We start from the raw sequence: 22,295 nt of genomic DNA on the forward strand, positions 1-22,295 counted from the left end.
CTGTGAGAAACTTTCCTCAGATTTTCAGACAAGATCCGATCAACAAAAATCAGCAGAGCAAAACTGTTTAAGTGGGTGCTGCTGGACATGCTGCTCCTCACCCCTCTTGAAAAAATCCACCTATACAATTGTAAAAAAAAAGACAACAAACCCAACAGAAACATGCCAATCAGTCCTCCAACAGATAGCTAATTCCCTCCTGAATTCTTGTCTTCCCATGGCAGTTACATAAGGCTCATATGAAAATAGACTGGTTTTAAAACTACTTCACACAGTCAACAAAATCTTCACTGAAGCTGTACCTACATCAGGTTTCTGATAACACTGAAGAATCACCTGAGCTTTAATAGTTACCAGATGTCATCAGTTCTTTTCAGGGTTCTGCATTCAAGTACACGAAATTACATAGCAAAGTTGCAGCTCCTTAGCTCAGCCTTATGAAAAGGTGATTTCTATCAAACATCTTCTATCAAAATTTAAAAAAAATGTCAGCTTGTTAACCTGGCCCTCCTTCTAAGATCATGCAACTACACTGAGGATGCAAAGCCAAGACACAAGAACCACCCCCACCTCCAGTCTGTCAGTGCAGTTGGGGAGCGTGAGCAGAGACAGAAGGTGCTCTGCAAGTGGGGATCTGAAGGAAGGATGTGGTGGGGATGACATGAAATTACAGCAGACACAAACTCAAAATGCCGTGGCAGCAGTGAAATGAATGAAAGTTGCAAATCTGTGTCCGTATGGATCTTTTCTCATAAATTCTGTCACTCTGGTGACTGCAATAATCACTCTATAAAACAGTAATTTCTGTCCAAATAGCACCAGTAAACAAAATCTTAGTGCAATAAACCCTTCGAAGACACATGCAGTGAGACTATGAGCTTTTAAAGTTAAAAGCATGAACACAAAGGGCTGAAGAGGAGAAAGCATTGCCACACACTGAACAGCTTCATAACACTGAACCAGCTGCTTTTGCTGTGACATGACCAGTGCCCTAAATAACATCTTTCAGCAGTCTTGAGAGAATGGCTTCCAGGTTTTTTCTGCCTCAAAAAAGAAGGGAAAACAGAAACCATCAAGCTATGCATAATCTGTAACTACATTATCATATATGAAAAGATATACCCAAATGAACAGTGCAGATCTTGGGATGATCTTGGTATGAATGGAGGTGAATTATCAACTGTGGAATAACTGGATTTGAAGTATTTTACAGTGCATAAAAGCAGAGAGGAAATAACAAATGCAGAAAACAATTGCTTAAATGATGCCCCAATCTAAAAAATTGTTACACAAGTCAAAAAACAGACTTGAAAACTGACTGAAATTCCTAATCAAGAGATTCCCACTCTTTTTTTGTACTGACAGTGGTAACAGGTCCTGGTTCTGTGCTGTATCTTTTCCCACACTGAGGTGTCTGTATATACTCTCAGTGGTACATACACAGCCATTTGGGAATTCTTGCCCCAGGCAGTGCCAAAAAATGCATATGTAGGGCTGTGTTTTGCAAAATTTCACTGATAGGTTTTGCTACAACTGCAAAAACAGAGATGATGGAGGGTTTTTCCTTTGGCTGCTCCTTTTTCAGTTAAAAATGGCTTCCCTTTGAAGACAGATTTGTCATTGATCATAAAATGACAAGGTTTTTACTTAATGAACATAATGCTTGTTGCATGCTTGTTTCATCTGAAGGTTACCTAGTTTCAATTGTTTACAATATACCTGGCTCACATCAGAAATGCCTGTCAAACGTAGGTGTAGAAAAGACAACTGAAGAGCCACACAGCCCGGGGAATGGCTTCTCTTCTCCAGAGATGTGTCTCACCTCTTCTGAGAGCAAAGCTTTCCTCCTTTTAGACTTGCAGCTGGGGTGATGCTGAGTATTCCCCATGCTGCTCATCTGCACTCATAGCTCCAGCTAAAATTGACATCTACCAAGTGTTCCTTTCATTTCCCAATCTCTTTAGCACCACAAAAAGCATGTCTTTGTAAAACTGCAACCTTGAACTGTAGCAGCTACAGTACCCAATGCTGTATTTGTACAGGTGAGGGGAAGGACAAAGAGGGGTCTGTGGAAGCAACGACTTTTGAACTGTTTCAGTCCTTGCTGGTTCCTCGGGAGTTACTTTGGGGATGCCCTGATGAGCAATAGAGAGGTGATCTGTTGAACAAAGTCTTCTCTTTGTGAGCTGAGTGGACTTAGTTTTCTCTGGTTAACCTAAGTAGTTTGCTGTACAAATAATTTTTAAAACCCAGGCGTTTTACAGGTATTTATGAATTACTTTGTTCAATTACTCACATATAAGATTCTTCTTGAAACATTTGATACTGTACGATGAAACAGAGAATAAAGAATTGCCTTTTACACACACCTAGGACATCTTGATGATGAACAGCCTTTATCCCAATCCTGAGTACAAGTAACAAGCCATTCCTACAAATCTTTATATAATTAGTGCCCAGCGTGGCCCTCTTTTCTGGAAAATAGTGAGATTTCATATGGAGATCTGTGTCATTTCCTTTAATAAATTTTCCTATTTCTTTAACTCAAGCAGTCCAGACTGAGGTTTGCATATACAGAGATCTTAAGTTCAGTTCCTGGAAATCACTAAATTAGTGATGTTATTACTTTAAAAGAAAGAGAAAAGAAAAACAAAATAAAAGGAATAAACTATCTGACAGTCTCTTCTTTTTCTCCAACAATTTAACCATCTCCACATGGAAATAAACAACACTTCTTGGTTAATTGATTTCTCCAACATTGGGTTGTCTTTCTTTTTTGAAATTTCCAATACAAGCTCATCCAATCCTCACCTCTGAAGTGACATAGCGCTCATCTTCAAAGTATTTGGCAGGTAGAGGAAACAAAAATGAGCAAGACTTTAGAAATTATTAAAACTACTGGCTCAGCAGAATCAGCCCGAAGCTGCTAAACGGGATCCACAGCAATCTCAAGTTTTCTGTCTGCACAAGTGCTTGTTTTCTTTAAGGCAAGTCTTACACCTGGCACTACTGCTGAGATTTTGACCAAAGTACAATTCATACATACAAGAATGGAAGACCTGTAAGAGCTGATTACAGCTACACAGACTGCAAGGAAAAAAAAAAAAAAAAATGGTTGCAAGGGGCAAAGAAATGTCATGTTTATGACCATAAATGGGTATATGGGCAGAATTCCTGGGAGATTCAGACACATCAAGTAGAAACATTCCACTGCATCATGAGTCAAAAGAAAATCATGTGCAGGAGGAGCAGACATTCACACACAATCCCATCAGCTGCTTTACCGTGTTACCAAACCCAAGTAACTCCAAAGCTGCCCTTACAACTGCTTGCCAGAGAAACCAGATGCAAGTAGTGGAAAAAGATTCATCCCAAGTTTGACGTCTGGGTCCTGGGAGTGCCATGTAAGCAGGAAGGCAAGAAGGGCAGAGTGGTGCAATGTGGTGTTCTGAAATATATTAGAGCCCCATCACAGCAGTTAAAATAAAGTCCACAAAAACCCCCTGGTGAAATATGACCACAAACAAAATAATTTCCTCCAAAAACTAATGATGTACAAACAATACAGTCTATGTTAAATGAAGACTTTTATAGGTCTAGATTTATCAGTGTAGAGAAGCAAGGCACATGTATCACTAAGGGCAGATTTGAATACAATTTCTACATGCAAAATCAGGAGGAAACAAGTTAGAGCAACTGTATTTTCTTAATCTGGGGCAAAGCACATGCTAATCTAGTTCCTAAGGCAAATGATGTAATTTCTTGCCATTGCCTGAGAGAATACAGTGATGCTTTTCACTGTACTTGACTGCAGCTGCCACCTTAGCCTAGTATTTCCTCTCCTATATGATGCAGTGTGTGAGAACTGAGAATGCAATATGGATCCCCATCCTTGCTTATCCTTAAATTTTTGTCTGAACTGAATTATGTATCCATAAAAATATGGTCATAAACTCCCAGTGCACACATATGCAAAGGCTTCACAAAAAGGACAACTGCTTTCTTTGAAATATATTTGGTCACAGTGTCTGGTGCCTTAAGCCACTGGTTAAGATTCTGCTAACAATTACAAAAAATAATGGTGAACAAGAATCCTCCACCAGATCTTGTTTATTATTCACAGCAGACTGAGATCCTTCTCTTAGCTGAGATTTTTGTTTCTCAGTAATACATCCTAGAGTACCTCTCTGGTTTTGGCAGTGTCTGCTTATTTTGAAGACTTACCTTCGCAATTACATAAAGGGCTTAACAAGGACACACATTAGCAATTTAAAATAGAGAACTGCAGTTGGAATATATTTTTAGAAAAATCAGCTGAACAATAGGGCTTGCACATTTGTTTCAAGATTAGGATTGCTAAATGATCAAAATTATTTCCAGAACTCTGGGAAATGCATTCAGTATTACAAGCTCTTTCACAGACACTGGGAAATATAAAGAAAGGATTCCTAGCTGTAGGTAAAATTACAGTATGTCTAGTTACCCAAAGTTTTGTAGAAGTGATTATTCACTAATATTAAATGTTACGCCCTTTTTTCTTGGATATTGGGCCTGTTCACCTTCTGCCAAGAATTCAGAGTAAATGTCTGCTACCCAAAATTATTTTATTATGTGCCAAAGAATGTTTCTGGCAGGTATTTTTTTTCTTTTTCATGTGGGAAAGTATGTTGGAAAAGATTAATACAACTTGGAAATGATCTTTTGATGAGTGGTACTTGGCACTCACTGTTTAAGCCTTTCTGAGGGCTGCAAATTAACAAAGAGAGAAATACGATACAGACAGAAAACAGAGCACAAGCAATGGAAAGAGTAACTTATAAAAATCTCTTGGAAACAACATCTGAAATAAACCCCTTTTTCACTCACTCTGTGTAAATGAGAATGACAATTGCAAAGAAATATCAGTACAGATCTAGCAATTTATTGCAACTATGGGCAAAGTTTGAAACAGCTTATGAAGGCCACAAGGACAAAAATAATCTTTTCCTTCTGAATAATGGGATGCAGTTATCTTTTAGCCCTGCCTGCGCAACCAAACATCCAAAGAAAGAGACATGCATAATTTTAAGGATCATGTTTGCAGAACAGACTTTCACAGTTGTATATGCTTTCCTTAAGCTGTGTTCATCTCTCTGTTCTAACCACACCTCTATGTGGTGGCAAGTAGGACACCACAGCTGACACTCAGGGGACATTCAGGAACCAAACACCAGGAAGGTTTCTGTGGATGGTGACTACAAACAGAGCCCTAACACAGGATGGGTGTGAGGAGGGGTGGTCTGTAAGCGCCATGGCTGTGCAGGCAGAACATTCTCAGCACAGAGATTATCAGCAAAACTTGCAAAGCTCCACTGGGTCTGGAGACTCAAACTGAAAAGCAGTGAAGTGAGGAAATGTGTAGGACTGCACTGGTTTTACCAGCAAAGTCATCCTGACCTTCAGACATCTGTCTTCTACCCAACATGCTATTTTCTTAATACCCTAAAAATACTGTGTTTTTGCTAGCTTTAAAAAACAGGACATGAAGCAACTAGAACCAAAATTTGTGCCATGGAATAAATTTGTAAAGGTGTAATTGTTTATGTTTGTGTAACTTAAAAATCACTGTGTTTGCTCAGTGTCCAAGATCCAACACTGTACGGCAACTTTCAGGCCAAAGAAAAATTGAAATTGCCAAGTTTAGAAAACTGTGAAGAGACCTAGAAGGAAATATGTGGTAAGAAGGCTTTTGAAAATGGCAAAACCCCAAAATACTCAGCGTATTTCTTTCCTTCACACAAACTTAAAAATTCTGCACCAATTATGAAACAGGGTAACTAGAAAGAAATTTTCAAACAGACCTCTTGAACTGCACCACAAAACATTTGAAAATATTGTTTATACATTTGTATATAAAGAGATACCTGGTCACAAAAGTCACAAGTCTGTGCATATAAAACCATAAAAATGGGTCTCATACAGCCTATTAAATTATTTTAAAAGTTCCCCAGAACAAAGTAGGACAAACCCATTAACCTCTTTACCTGTAAGAATATCTTTTCCTTACCATCATAGATTGTGCGGATTTTGTGAAGCCAACCATCAAATATTGCTAGTACATATTCACTGCTCTATTAAAAAAGTGTCCAATTTGGTTTTGACTTGCACAGGTGCTCAGCTTCATCCTTTCCAAGATCTGTAGCTTTGTTAAGTTTAAACAAAAATGCTTTGGGAACTGCAGCCCAACAAAGCTTGCTGTCTTCTAATCTTGACCCTGATTTTCTTAAAACATATTGATTGTTTACGAAGAGAATAAATCTTTACTAGCACAGACAGAAACTGTGCATAATAATACAGTTCTCATTTTAGAAATGGATTTGTCTTTTCAGCATAATCCATTCTCAAACAATGAAGTGTAATTTCAAATCCAGAGTCAGGCCCACTGTTTCTGGAATCATACAGACACTACCTTCCCTGTTTAAAAGAAATACAGGAAAGTAGAGGCAATATTAGAAGAAAGGACTTGTGGTTTATTAAAATCCCTTATATACCCTTTTGATAATACACTATTTTACTACAGAAATATAATGCTGGAGGCATTATATGTATATATATATATGTTATATGAAATATGTGTTGCTACAGATGGTTTCATGTTATATAGGAACATTCATTCTGAGGTGACTTTTATGAAGTACTTTGATTTAAAGCAAACCATTTTTTGGTTCCAATTTCTTAAGTGTTCTTATCCAGTGGTCACTTTAACACATATTGCACTCCTAGAACAACACTGTGGCCTTATTTATCTACAGTAATTCATGAAAATTCTTGTGACTTTTGGTTCTATGGTTCATGGCTGGTTCTATAGCCAACTTTCAATAAATCAGCGATCTGGATCAAAACCTTAAGTTATTTTATTTTAATTGAGTAGGCCGGCCCTAGAAAGCATAATACATCATATAAATAGGACTGCATGCCCACAAATCAGGTCTGTGCTAAACCATGAGAATTAAAAGTAGAGTTTGTTTTGCTCTTAAGTCTCACTATTGTACAGCTGAAAAGCTGAAAGAATCTCTGCCTTCAGTCTTAACACCAGCTCCTGAAAAGTACAGTTAGCATCTCATTCATCTTGCTTTTAGGGATATATATTCACCCATAAATTCATAAACAGTACTCTGAAATAATTGAAAAAGAATGTTAAGTATTGTCCCAGAACCCACGTAATACTTTTTACTCAGAGGATTTCAAAATATTTTAGGACTATAAACATTCAACATTTGCTTTGAGGTACTGTTCACGGTATTAACTTTGCTTTCAAACAGGAAAATTGAGGGACAGAAACTTTAGGGTGAGGTATAAATATTCAGTTTTTATGTATGCCTTTGAAAAATGTATCACTTTATTTATTCAGTAATACCTGGTCAGCACCCAGTTACACCAGCACAGAAGTAGCTGTGCAAAGAGAAGGTCAGAAGTGTCCTTACTCCAGTGCAGCTGAGGTTGGTCTATGAGCTACAGTCACTCTGTGCTGCTGGCAGGACACACGAGGCCCAGGAGGCTGTGGTAACACGCATGTCCACACAAATAATGCAGCCACAGATTGTTACTGAATCAACACTAAAATGTGTGTTTTATCTTTGCCTGGCAGGCTGTCATTTCAAGGATGCATTTTTCCCTCAGCAAACAAAAGGTCTCCATCATCCCTGCCTTTAGAGCACAGCTGCGTACAGGGAACACTGCAGTGACTGCCCTGCAGACCTTTCTGTATAGGTTGTTTAAAGGATCTTTGAGGCTCTCTGGTGATGAGCAGGAGGTTGGACTACTTGAACACGAGCCAGCAGCGCACCCTTGCAGCATGGAAAGCCAAGAGCATCCTGAGCTGTACTACAAAAAGCACTGCCTGAAGGTCAGTGGAGGGGATCCTTGCCTGCTACTCAGCACTGGTGAGACGGGCCTGGAAGCTGTATCCAAATCTGGGCTCCCCAGTATGAGAGGGACAGGGATGCACTGGAGAGAGCCCAGTGAAAGACCATAAAGAATCAATGGACTGGTGCATCTGCCATACAAGGAGAGGCTGAGAGAGCTGGGACTGCTCAGCCTGGAGAAGAGATGGCTCACAGAGGACCTTATCCACTTGCAAAAATACCCGAGGGAGGAGCAAAGAGGATGGACACTTATTCCAGTTGTGCCCTGTGACAGGAGGCAATTGGCACAAAATGAAACACATGAAATTCCAATGAAACAAAATAAACCATTTTTTACTGTGGGGGTGATAAAAGTATTGGATAAAGTCCAGTGAGGCTGTGGAGTCTTGATCCTTAGGAGGTACTCAAAACCCAACCAGACACCAGCCGTGGGCAACCTGCTGCAGCTGACCCTGCTGTGAGCAGGGCAGATGGATTAGATGATTTCCAATGGCCCCTGCCAACCTGAACTATTCTCTGATTCTGTCATCTCCTGAGAATTACTATCCAGACTGAGCCCTCCTACAATCCTAATGAGCCAAATTGAAGTAAACAGAAAAAAAGGCAAAAGAAAAAATCATTATCCAGTGACTGCGCCATCAGTGCACACTATTGTTTTTACTGCCACACTGGACAATTGCCGTTATTGACCAAGTGATTCATTCTTCTAATGAATTATTCTTCAAGGTATAAATTTTAATAATTTAAGAAAAAAACATGCACTGTACATTCCTCTTCTACCTCACAGCAGTCTTCCTACACAAAGGAAGCAGTTAGCTTTGAAGCAAATTTAGCTGACCTATATATGCCAATCTTTTATGCTTTGCTTAATCTGACTTATTTTCAACACGCATGTCTCTCGTCTGTGACTCAGGGACTCTGTGCCATACACAGTTGTTCAAAAAATACTCTAAACATACCTCATGCAGGTAAAGTATGGACTTCAGAGAAATATTACACAGGCTTATGTAAGTAAAGACTGTTGCATCAGGCACCAACTCAAAAGAACAGAATACTGATCTTCAGTCATTCCCTACCACCTGAAAACTTACTCAAGCAAACTGTGATATTTACATTTTCTGTAAAATTTCTATGTTGAAAAAGAGAATTATGCAATAAAAAAGGTAGTTTACTTCAAATTTTTGTTGCTTCCTTTTCAAAAAAATTACAACTGTCATTGAGAAAAAAATATAATTTAGTACTACTCCAACTATTAGTATTTAGCTTCATCACAAGGATGAAATCCCAGGAACATCACGATATCCACATTTTGGATTCTCTCATAATTTCCAAAGGCAAAGTGACAGCAAAATGCCTTGGATGTGGTTAAAGGCCCACATTTGTACATGCATAACTACAAAGGGTTTTGTGATTCACAGAAACCCTTTGCTGTATGTCCTTGAATTGATGCTTAAAACCTGAGAGAAAATCTCTTTTTTTAGGAAAAAAAGGAAAATCTGTCAACTACAAACCAGGCAGACCAATGTGCTGCTATAATCCTGAATTTACACAGGGGGAAAAAACCTTTTTTATTTCATTTTTATGGTTGGGAAGAAAACAAATGAAAATTCTAAAGTAAAATGGTAAATTGTCCCAAGTCAGCATCTAAAAATGTCATTGTCATCTTTTTTAGCAAAAGCACCTAGCTACTATTTTTATCTTAGATGTGGTACAGATTGTACATGGTGCAGATTATACACTGGGGAACAGTTTTCAAGGGTGTGTCATAAAACACGGAAAAATTAAAATAAAAAAGTAAAAATTTGAGTGAAAATGGAAACTTACACAATCTTAACTCTAACTAGTCATTGCAAGACATTCATTATAATAAATGTTCTACTAGAGAACAGTGTAAGCCACAGGCAACTGGGGAGCTGATTTTCAGACAAGAATTCTAGACTACAGCATGCATGTAAGTGCTAGAAAAGGAACACTATTAAATGATCAATATATCACAAATACCAAATTTGAAAAAAGCTTTAATAACTGAATTGACATGCTGGGCTGGGTAAGGGAAGGTAATTTATTGTAGCATTTGGACTGATGATAGGATTTACACTCACAACAGACGGCAACACATTTTAGATTAAAAAGTATGTGAGAGATTTGATTTCCCTTGGTTTTGCCACCCTCCCTCAATTCTTAGAAATTTCCTTGGGATCCTTATTACTCCTCATTGCATTGTACTGCTCTTTCATTCCAAAAGACAAATAATTATCTTTTTCCCTTTTGGAAAAACATAGCAGGAAAACTCTACTGTATGAATTCTGGGGTTTTTTTTCCCCAGAAACTGAAGAAACCAAATAGAAGGTCTATCTCAGCAATGAAGATGGCTGCTAGCAGAAGTAGCTTCTCAGGTGTTTGAAGATGTGCAGTTAATACAATTAATATTATTCTATTGGTATTATATTACTATTAATATTATCTGCTCTTAATTGTAATTAACATAATTTGGATGCCAGAACCATGGCTACTTTGGTATAGCTTGCTTCACTTTCATCAAGGTACCTGCTTTGTTGATATAACTACATCCACCACAGGAGAATTTTGTGTACTTCTATCTCCACACTGGTTGTACACTCTTAGCATAGATGTCCCTAACTGGGGCCAACATTTTATTTAAAAGTAGCCTTTGTATCAAGACACCTACAAATAATAATAATAATAATCTGACTTTAAGAAGTTGACTCCTGAGACAAACAATGTTTGAAAGGCCTCAGCACTTTTAAGAATGACCCTTTTAAACTGCACACCAAAAAGGTTTGTAATAAAAAAGGAGAAAACTAGACATTGCAGGACTTTGGATAGGAAGAGATAACCTTGAACTGAAAATAAACACTTGTTCTCTCTGTATCTCAAGAAAGGGGCATTCATGGTCTTACTGTGGAAGTGGTTAACACCAAGTCACCTTAGTGGTGAAATTCCTACAACAGTAAGCCATGGAACATAAATGGAAATGATGACAGACTGCTTTGATTTTCTGGGCACAGATAAACACTGAGACAGTCACCTGAGTGAAGAGGCAACTATTTACTTACTTATTTTAATACAGCTAAACATTTAGAGCCTTAATTTGTCCAAGTTCTGGGAGGGATTTGACTGCACTGCCCCTGGACCAGGCATCTTCTCCAGCCTGCTCCTCCAGCAGCAGGCAACTCAAAGCAGTCTCCCTGGCTGTACTTTTTTCTGTTAAACCCCATGATCAGTTGGTATAATTCACCAAATGCCACAACTTACTATTTCATTCCATCTGCAGATGTACTTGGTAATCATTTCATATTTCCTTCCAGGTAACCAACAAAGCTGTTGAGCAGCATTATGCCAAGAAGCGATTCCTGTGAGTTCCCGCTACAAGTAACTTGAGATGAATACTCCCCAGCTATAATCACTTTTCAAGATGTTTCTATTATCCCATTTTTAATCCATTTGGTAACTCTGGATTACACTGATTTTACTCACTGTTATTTTGGTTTTAACCACTGTGTCAGCAAGACTAAATAAATGTCATAAAGTATATAATAAATGTATACAGTCTAAGTGTATTAATGTCAGCACAGCTATCTCTGTCAACTTAATTTCTGATCTCGGAAAAAGCAGTATCAAGTATGTTTGACAAGATCTACTATCCACAGAAACTTGCTGGCTGGCATTTAGCATGATGTCATCTCTTCAGATTTGCTGGAGATATTTAGTCTCAGCCTTCCAATGATTGTCCTTGACCTATAGTTACCTGGATGATCTTGTTTAACCTTTAAAAATTCTGGCACAACATTTGCTTTTTCCACTTCACTGAAACTCCTCTCAGTATGCCAAGTTTTGTTAAAAAGCAACAATAATGGTTTAGACAGTTCAACTCTATTAACACTCTCCTGTGCAAGGTTTCTGGTCTGACAGAAAATTAAGGAGGAAATATATAGTTACTGAATTTAATTTCTAACTTCACGTTTACAAGAGCTGAACTCCTACTAGAATCACCTGCCAGCATTTTTATAATGAAGTGTAGAGCCCCCTTCAGCATCTTTGCTACAATGCTTCAAAGAATCTCAAGTGTTTCTGTACCTCACAGACGCAAAATACATGAAATATTATAGGGACATTTTGCTTTTTATATACTTATTCTGCCATATGTATCTCCTTTGTTATTTCTCTCTTCCTCCCACCATTTGCCTACATTTTATGGGAAAACCTGAAAGCTCGACATGGTAAGATTAAAGGACAGATACATGAAAAAAAAGAAGTGAACTTTTGCATGGTCTTGTAAACAACATTCATGGTTTTGTCTGATAAAATTTTTAGAAGCTTTGCATTAGGCTAATGTTAACAAACAATCAATAATAAGCCTATTTTTGGCAAACTCCTTAAACTGTAGGGGTTTGAACTCAAGACTGTATTTAAACACTAGCCCTTTAAATCTGGCCTGCATTATTTCTGAAGCTATGGATTAATTTCATTTTCTGTTGCATCTTACGGCATTTATAGTAGCAGGTGGAAAGCCAAAATGCTGGAAAAAAACCAGTGACTGAAAAAAAAAGTTTCAAACTAAATGTAAGAAGCTTTTTTAGCAGATTAGTGGATTCATCATTGGTTACAGCTCTAGTCTGCTGAATGGAATTCCTAACAAACTGTCAGGTGTATCTACTACATCCATATCTAGCATCCTGATTTCAATATGCTTAGTTTGAAACATATTTGAATATTTCTTCAAATATTTAACCTCAATTTCAACTCTCTTATATGTGTAAAATACAACGGAACAGTGGAAATACGATGTCTTTGTGAATGCCTTCAGTGTGGATTAAATAATAAAAATTTTTGACCCTCTAGGTAAGAATGTAAGAGCTTTACTAAAAATATATAAATCTGCATGTAAACTTCCCTGTAAAATGGCAAAGTGATTGCTTGCTTGTGGGAGATGTTAGCTAGAGTAACTTTTTCCTGACATTTGGTTGATCCCACCATTCTTGATTGACTTTATAAAGCCTCCTCAATCACTGCACAACATAACTCACCTCCTGATGTATCAAGAGGAATAAAAAAAGTTGTTTTTTCTTCATATCAGGAAAAGCTGCTGTATTAATACACTGTTAAGTGTATTAATAAAACATAACAATTAATAAAACATAACAATGTAAAATAACTTCAGGATTCTTTATGCTTTGATTATATCCATTGGTGCACTGCTCTAATGTCTAAAAGCTCTTTCCAGTGCAGAACACAATGGCTTATTTTTAAAAATAAACTTTGTCTGGGTGAAATTTTAGTTTTGTTAGTTCCTCTTTTTCTTTCATCTCTTTGCACACCAGATCTAGACAACTTTTTGTAAGCTCCCTTATTAGAGCGTGTGAGACAACAGGTAACACAGGCCAACTATGGACTCTCAACTGTTTTAAAAAACCAAACCCTAAAAAAGTATGATAAACCTTAATTTAAGTGGAAATTCTTTGCATAGGGATTTAGTTTCCTGGTATTGAAATAGTCTTGCAAACGGAAGAAACAACTCAAAATAATGTATCTAATGAATACCAGTTACAGTGACCACCCAAGCAGGCTAAGGCAGTATCTTCTACCTGCTGGGATTCTGGTTCTCTGTACAAGACATCCCTTGGGTCTTGAGGGTTTATTCTAAAACTGGCTTCAAGTCTTTTGACAAGATGACATCTATTTTCCACAGATTTTTTTCTTTTTGTTTATTTCAGCATGTGAAACATAGAATCTTTTTAGTGAATTCTACTTTTACTAATACAAAACATAGGGTCAGTACCAAGTAAACTGTGATGATGGTTACAAATCCTTTGTCAATGTTTATCAGCTCCCCATCATCTCTACAGAAACAGAATGTTTTGAATTAGCTAAGAAACTTTCTACTTCTTGTAGTCAAAGAGTGGAAAGAAGACTATGAATATAAAATAAACCCCAAATATAAGTTTCAATTTAATTTTTTTAGAAGATTTTAAAGCCCCATGGCATTTTCCAGTATGAAAACAGGTAGAGGTGGAAGCGGTATGGAGACAGAGCCATGATGACAATTGTGCAGCTCAGTTTACATACATAATTACCCTAAGAATGATCTAAAACATCAGAAACTTGCACCCAATTTTCTCTTTAGAGCCAACATAAACCAAATGTAAACAATTTCAAGCTAGCTAAGAAAAAAGATACAACATATATGTACTTTTTGCCTGTGCTGCCAAAAATTACTTTGGCTGACGTAACTACCTAAGCATTTATTAACATAACGTTATTTACTTCTTGTTTTGCCGAACTGCAATGTTTATTTTGTACCTGTGCATGTTTGCACTTTCATTATTTTCTAGACCACAATTTCAAAGAAATAGGGGTTTGTGCAAGAAATATTTAGTCTATCAGTCTGAAACACTCAAGGCAACATTCCTAGAGCAGTATCAAGCAAAAAGGCAATTTCCCCATTTCATTTATGACCAGAAGTTATGAAGAAAGACAAGGAATTTACCCGATTCCTGGAGATAGCGATACACCAAGAAATTCACTTCGTCACTGGTTATGCTCATCTTAGCCCAACCTCAATATTATGAGGTTTACGAGAAGTGTGATCCACGCTCTGTTCAAAGGGAGAGAAAAGAACAGGTTTTTTTTTATCTTAATTTACTATGAAATATGTTATCAAAACAAAAGTGGGAATTGTTAAGGTATTTAAAGATGTCATTAAGTTATTAGAGCTGTAAAGTCCCAATGTGAGGCATCTGTTAAATATTGTGAATCAAATACTCAAGCTGTACTGCACCTTTTAGAACAATTCAGGAGCAGTATTTAAAATACATGAGAAAGTCAGAGGGAACATTTTAAATATTGGATGACTTTTCTAATGTCAACTCCTTTACTTGTACAGCTTCACTACAGGTTCTTCGAGACTCCTCTTTACTATGTGTTTTCAGAATTGCTGGCAATTACAGTAATGTATAACACACCAAATGATAATATTTTTGCACCTCTGAATTTGTAATCCAGTTTTTTGTCCAGTTGTTCATCCACTGATGACAGATTCTTTCCTTACAAAACCATGTTATGCAACGAATGGGGCAGGAGGGGAAGAGAAAGAGAGAGAACACCATATACCCTGAGCCAAGGAAGACAAATATCCTTGCATTATATAAAGCTGTAATATTATAATGTCTCTGTTGATTAATGTTGAGCAAAAATTAAACTCCAATTTTTCATTTAAGTAATTGCAACCTTTAGGATGACGGTTTTACATTACTATTTTGGGCATACACTGGTAATAAAAACACTGGGTTTAGAAGATAAATTTGTCTTGAGCGCTTTCCATTAAATCTTGATGATTCATTCCTGTTTGGGAATCTGACTTAAGTAGTTTGGTTTTAAAAGACCAGAGTACTCCTCAGACATAAACTCTGCTGCTGTGTCAGCCACACCATACCTGTAAGTGATCACATACAGCTTTGGCCGCAGAGGCGCACGCTGGGCTTGTACCGCGCGCTACAAATGAAAGAGCCTGGGCATGTGCCGGGTGTTCTGACTTCCCGTGTGTCTCTTCTTGGCAAGTGGAAAGGTCGTCTTTGTTCATGGGAAACCTCTTCAGTAATTCCTGCTGCCTAAAGTAGCACCTGCTACTGCAGGCAATGGTGATCGACGACACTTCCCCTGCTGATGGTTTAAACCAGCAGGTCACTCATGACTGTAACAGATGTCTCGGCATATTTATGTAAATGGAGGTCTTTGGAACCCTGGTGAGCCTTTTATTATCCCAGGCTATATTTCATCAATAGCTTGGAAGCTGGTTTTCCATCTGAAACCATAGCTTGCTAATTTGGCAGACATCTTCCTCAAATACTTGAGTCTTAATTGTCACAGTCATGTCTTAATTGTTACAGTGTGCATTTCATGGAGAACAAGAAGAAACAAAGTACTGGAAACCATTTGGTCTCCCTTAGGAAAATTTCATCTCCTCTGGAAAGAATGAATGCTTTCTGGCTGAGGACAGCATCGGCTGTATCCAACATCCATTCCTGTCACACGTGCCATGTATTGCCCTGGGAAGCCACTTGGGCTCTTTTCTCTTCAATCCCTCATCTGTAAAATGGGCTCAAACTTCACTGCCCTATGACTAGGAGACTGGAAGCACTGAAAGTGGTCAAGACTGAAGTTATCATGACAGGCTGCGAAAGCATCACTTCCAGTATAACTTTATACACCTTTCTTCCAGATAAACAGGCTTGGACCTGAATAATTAATAACCTCCTGTGCCCTTTTTGCATAATCATTGCCACACAATGAAGAACAGGACAGACATTCACAGCAACAGTTAAGGCCAATTTCATCTCCGAGTGCTTAAAATACATCTGTATCGTTGCTATGGCCATGATAGTAATAAATCAAGAGAATTTGATAGCTGTGGGTTGAAAAAAAACAACCCACTTTTTAAAGCATTTTAAAAATAGCTGCTTCAGTGTTTGGTGGTAGGAAAGTTGGTAAAGATGAAACCACTTACAAAAATTCAGTTTCAGCAATGACGTACTCTGTGGTAAGATGAACTTTATTTAAAAAAAAAATCAAAAAACATAAAATGCCGTTTGGGTGCATCCTGACAATTTTAGACATTAACACTGTATTTCCCACATACACGGGGTTGCTTTGGGAAAGAGGAGACAAGGGAAAGGAAGAATTCTAGGTTTTCCTTGTTTTTCTAAAGATGACTTTTCTTAATTAAAATCAGAGAAAATCAGTTTGATTGCAAAATAGTCTCCCAGTTCCAGAAATAAAATCCCTCTATAGAAGCTACCTTTGTATCAGAATCCCAAGTACACCCAGTAACAGTTGGATTTACAATGCATTTTCTCTGAAGTCAGTCAACAGGAATTACTATGACATGTGTCAGATCATATCTTTATATATACATTGTTACCAATGCCACAATCTCCACTCATGCATTTAAGGTTCCTTCTCTCCCACAGATGCCAGTGTAGTAATCAAGACACACAACTGTAAAGCTTTTACTTGTCCAAATCAAGACACAGAATTTTGGCTTTTACCCAGAGAAATCTATTCATTAGAAATTTGGCTGACCAAACTCAATTTCATTAATGCTCTTTCTGATTCCTTTCTTCTCTGCAAATAAACAGTCCAAATAAAAGTAGCTAAAAAAGACATGATGGGGAGGAGAGGAATATCCTTGTCTTTTGTGTATCTCCAAGACTGATTCATACAGAACAAACAACTAGCCTCCCCCTCAATATATTTTTTTAAACATAGAAATGTAAACGCCTGTAGGAAATCACAGAAACTTTCAGTCACCACTGTGATAGATTTATTCCTGCTAATTGATGGCCTCCTTTTGTTACTGACAACTGATATTACCTAGATTAATAGTTTTTTAAAATATATGAAGTGCAGTTTATAAACAGTACTGATGTGGCTTTGGAGACATTTCACATTTAAACCAGCAATAACATCTTAATTCTTCAAAATGTCAAGAGGATTAACAAAAAGCATTCAAACGTGTTTGAACTTTCTTTACTTGAAACACTTTCTCCTGCAGCCAATTACACGTAATGGGAAGTACTATTTACTTCAACCTCACTTTAAAAATCTGGCTTGTGATCCTGCAGATATTTAAGAATGTCCAAACATGTGACTTGAGCCAATTACGACTTCCCAAAGTAAAATGGATGAAAAACATACAAATCCCATGAGTGGATGGGATGGTTTGTCAAGATCATTCAAAATTAAATGTAACACTTATTTTAAATAAACACTCAGCTCTTAGCTCTAGCGGGACAGGTTTGCAGAAATGCTTAACATATAGGGTTAAGAATTTGGGACGTTACTCCAACACCACCATTGTGCTCCTAGGGCTGCTTGTCTTTTGCTGAACCAAATGGCTCACCTGGTGTTCAATGGTTCCAGTGAAGCTAAAACTGCAGCACACCTCCCTGTGCTCCATGCAGCCAGGACAGCCTGCTTCCCAGAGTAACCACAGGACCTGATTTGTGCACCAACATATCACTGTTCTCAAATTAAACCTCCCTGGAGCACTGGGAATCCTGCTAATGGGCCATGCACGTGGCTCTGGAGAAGGCAGCCTCACTTATAACCATGGTTCAGCACAGTGATAGCCAGGTCAGCTGAGAATAGTTTATTTACATACCATCATCCCTTTACTCAAAAGGATTGCTCTTCCTTTGCCAGGCACATTTTAGCACTGCTGCCATAAATTAGGGAGAGCTGGCTGAAGAATCAAGGGAAGATGGTATTTTCAATTTTGAAATATCGTCTGAAGACTCAGCTCCTCTGCCTCTTTTCTAAATGATGGTCACTGGTCCCTCCAGGGCCATGTCCTGCCCTCCAGGCCAACCCCAGGGAAGGGGACAGCCAAGGTTATTTTGGGAAACAAGTTTACATTTGCTATTTGAACCAGCATGCCATCCATAGAGACTGGGAATTACCAATCTCCCCTCAGGAAAGGAAACAGGTCAGACATTCAGGGAAAACACCTAAACTAAAACCTAAACCTGAGACCTAAATAGGAACTTGGGTACTTCCCATTTGTGCATCCAACCCCACTGACAGAAATTTATCAGATGGCTGGTCATGACCTCATCTTACACCTTGAAAAATTTTGCAAGCTCCAGTCTGCTTTAACTGAGTGCTGAGCAGTTGTCAGCTTCTTGGGAGGGTTTTTTTTTGGGTCACTATGGCATAATAAACACTTTCCCTTTCTTCCCCTTATGCCCCCCTTGCCTCCAAGCCCTAGCTGAAACACTCAGATTTTCATGTATCTCCTGCAGGGGCCAAAATGTCTTTTCACAACTGGAACATGACAACAACATTGTCATTAAAATTATAAGAAGGTGTGAAGGGAAATTGTGTATTTGCTTTTGGTAAAAAAAGGCAAAAAGCAGAGGTTTCATAAAAATGAAAACATTCCTGAAAGTTCACACATTTAATGCTGTTGACTTGATGCCCTGCTGCATGGGGAACAGAGCTCACACTTATGATCCCATTTTCTCATCCAAGATGGATCTGTGCACCAAAGCGTATCTCTCAGGACCCAATACAGTCTCCCCATCTCAGAGAAGAGAATGTGAACATAATTACCAAAACAGACTCTAGGAAGGCACCGTGACAGCACAGCCAAATCAATGTGTAACTGTTTTGTATATACTCTGTAGCTTAATGAAAAACACTTCCCAAAGCCAGAAGCCACTTCTCACAAAATGAGTAATTTAAGCGATCTCTGTATTTTCTGTTGAAAAATACTTTCATCAGAAGCTTTCAATGAGTCCTACGCTTCTGTATTTCTTGCATGTGTCGTACCATAGAGCCAGAACAGTCAGTAGCCAGCAGCTCTTCCCCAAAGGCTACCGAGCTCTGCTTGGCCCTCACCAATGCATTCCTCAGTCTTGGCTTTTATCACAGCTGCCTCTTCTCGTGGAGAAATTCCAGCATGCTGCTTTCTCAAAATGCCAAACCAAACATCTGGGAGAGGAAAAGAGCACACTCTGCCTCTTCTTCCCTCACAGTCTCTCCTGCCATTTCATGAACCTAAAGACCAAAACATCCTTTCTTCACAAGTATCCTGACAAGGGAATTGAGACCATCACACTCATTCTGATTACAAGGCATAAAGCATGGAAGAAGGGCTCTTTCTTAACTTATGTCAGTGACCAAATTAACAGTGAACCCTGTTCAAAAGGCAGCTTAAGCAAGCACGACTTCCCGATTCCTCCTTGTAAGGAAGATCAAGACACCTTGCTTCAAAAGCACCTAAATCTAAAACATAAACAGCTGTCCATTCTAGAGACCTTGCACTTATGAAAGCAAATCAAGATGTGCTCTCTATAGGAGTTGCACCATATTTCCTTGGCCTATCTTAATGAGGATAAGTATGTTAACTATCTTCACTCTGTAAATGATCACCACGCCACCCAAACCATTCAGTGACAAAAATGAGGCAATTCAAATATCTCAGATCTATTGTTCTACACTTGTTACAGATGCTCACAGATGTCTTTGCATCACTTATACTGTTAATATTGTGAAGCTTTCTTTGTAAGAGCAGTAGCAAATTTGTTGTTTTGGGGAAAACAAAAGCTGAGATTCCCCAGAACAGAGTGATTTCCTTTGGGAATGGTTATTGAGTTGTACAGTATGTACTATCTCACTTTGATGTCTGTCACCCATGTTGATAGCACATCAGTAAGGACAGGGACTTCAGTAACAGAAGGCAATAGGCTTGTCAGAAATCCTACACTGCCAAATGTTAAGCCTGGCTCTTATGTTAGTTTTAAGTCTATTTATTTACAGTGACCTTCTGATTTTTAGAAGACCACACTAAACCAACACAAACCCGGGGAGCCACAGCTCATTCCCGTTCTCACTGCTACCTGTAAGACACATTCAGATGAAAAGCTGACTGACAATACAACTGAATCTGTACCTGAGAGCTTCAGAAAAAAAAGGAATGGATAAAATAAAAGTCTTCCTTGGATCCTGAAACATTGGGGTATCTCATACTATTAGCCAGTGAGCTCAACCATATCAGTGTTCCAAATCTGGTGCCAAACAGAGAAAAAGGAGGAATACCACCTACAGACATGTGGTAGTGATCAATTAACCTGCAATTCTGTCTTCAAGAGGTCACTCTCAGTAAATCAAATGCTGTATGCGCAAACCTGGCAAAAATGAGGTTTCCATTTAGATAAAATCAAAATGTTGTTCAGGGAGAAGGTTGGTTTGCTATGCAATATCTATAAAGATGAGCTGCCTTTGAACAGCTGCATCTTTTTTTAAATCTTAACTGTTCCTACTGTATTTAGCATTTTAAAAATCTGCAATGAATTATCAAAATGGTTATTCTGAAAAAACTGTTAACAAAATAATACATCATCCACTATCAAACTATTTAAACCATAAAAAAATAAAGGAAAAAAAAAGTATTACAAAGGTATTTATAAAAATAATTTGGCCAGTTAAACACTTCGGTGGACATAACTGCAGAAAGCTTTATTTCTGCATGAATACTACTCTTCATTAAATTATAAATTACATTTCAAACTGAAGAGCCACTTGGAACCAAACACACATCTATTTATTTAAAGAAAGGGCAACACTAGATAGTGCAACAATTTCTAAGTGCTATTCAAACATTTTTCAATTAATCAACAATTCCCAGAGCAAAATAACTGATCATCAACAGAAGACAAGCCTTTAATCACCAAATTCCAAGCAAACTTTACTTCCTCTATCAAAAGATTCTGAACCATGCATCAGATCTTTCATACTTATAATCCCTTGGTTTGATCAGGTTGTTTTTCAGTTCTCAGCTGGTTTACTTAATTATACTTCCAGCATTTCAGTTCTAAGAGTTCAAGTGGACCTTTTCCAACTGCCTCTGCTGAAGAATGAAATGGGTTTTCCAGTATTGATTTTTCTTTTTGTCTCTTTGCTAAGGGGAAAAAAAGGAAAAAGCCCCACAAGCGCTCTTCCTAATTAGTGCATTTGTGCTATACCTCTTTCATAGCTTTGTTCTAAGAGGCACCTTCAATTTTTTTTAATAAACAGAAATATTATTTACACTAATATATTATATGGAAAGCTCTGGGAAGCCAAAAAGACTACTGGGAAAGTAATGGTTGACAGTAGATCTATACCTTGCAAATGAAATTAAAATAATTGTTTTAAAATAAAAAAAGAAGGAATTACAGAGGCTTGAGAAATCAAAACACATGATTTGATTTAGTTTGAGAACCAAGATTCCTCATCAGTCTTGGAACAACTTAAGTCAATTGGGAATGCTGCCACTAAACAGAACCAAGGATTTTCTTCCTTACATGAGCACAAAATTGCAATTAGGACAAACCCAGGGACAATGGTATGTGTCCACTCATTTCAAACCAATTAGGACAAAATACATGATTGTCTGATGGTGTAGTAACCGACTGTCTGTGTGCGCGTGCGTTTCCAGGCACGTAATACAACAAAAATGTGATTTAAATCATACAAATAGTGCTATGTGCTCAAAAACGTTAAGGAAGATTGCAACTTTAAAAAGATGGCACAATTGCTCTAGCGATATCCCATTTTCTATAATTTTGGTGAGAGGGCAAATATATTATCTCAAATTTAACTTTTCACTTAATATACCTGGATTTTGGGTAAAATCTTGACAAAACAAAACATTAGCATTTAAATTTTTCATCCGTGCTTCACATTCAGAGTTTTGAGGTGAAACGAATGTGATGGAATGAGTTCCTACCAGAACTGGCCATACCTGACCCAGATATGAGTAAAGTAACACAGCTGAACTTTTAGAATGAACATTCCCCCCAAAAAGTAGAAAATAAAGTGCAGTTTTTT

The 22,295-nt window shown here is 37.9% G+C and overlaps 1 protein-coding gene across 3 annotated transcripts in view; it reads right to left on the minus strand.

Annotated features, from left to right (window-relative positions):
- The window catches only part of TBL1X (transducin beta like 1 X-linked), a 192,724-nt gene that overhangs the window by 39,195 nt on the left and 131,234 nt on the right, over window positions 1-22,295 (minus strand). For all 3 annotated transcript variants that reach the window (XM_014250990.2, XM_005516617.3, XM_088051657.1), the window contains one exon: window positions 14,413-14,520. In XM_014250990.2, the coding sequence (XP_014106465.1) occupies window positions 14,413-14,470 (58 nt within the window). In that variant the 5' untranslated portion in view covers window positions 14,471-14,520. The remainder of the gene's footprint in view (window positions 1-14,412; window positions 14,521-22,295) is intronic.

Source organism: Pseudopodoces humilis, chromosome 2, assembly GCF_049639895.1.
Source record: "Pseudopodoces humilis isolate 2021_Gansu_Grassland_sample_001 chromosome 2, ASM4963989v1, whole genome shotgun sequence".
In the NCBI taxonomy this organism is placed as follows: Eukaryota; Metazoa; Chordata; class Aves; order Passeriformes; family Paridae; genus Pseudopodoces; species Pseudopodoces humilis.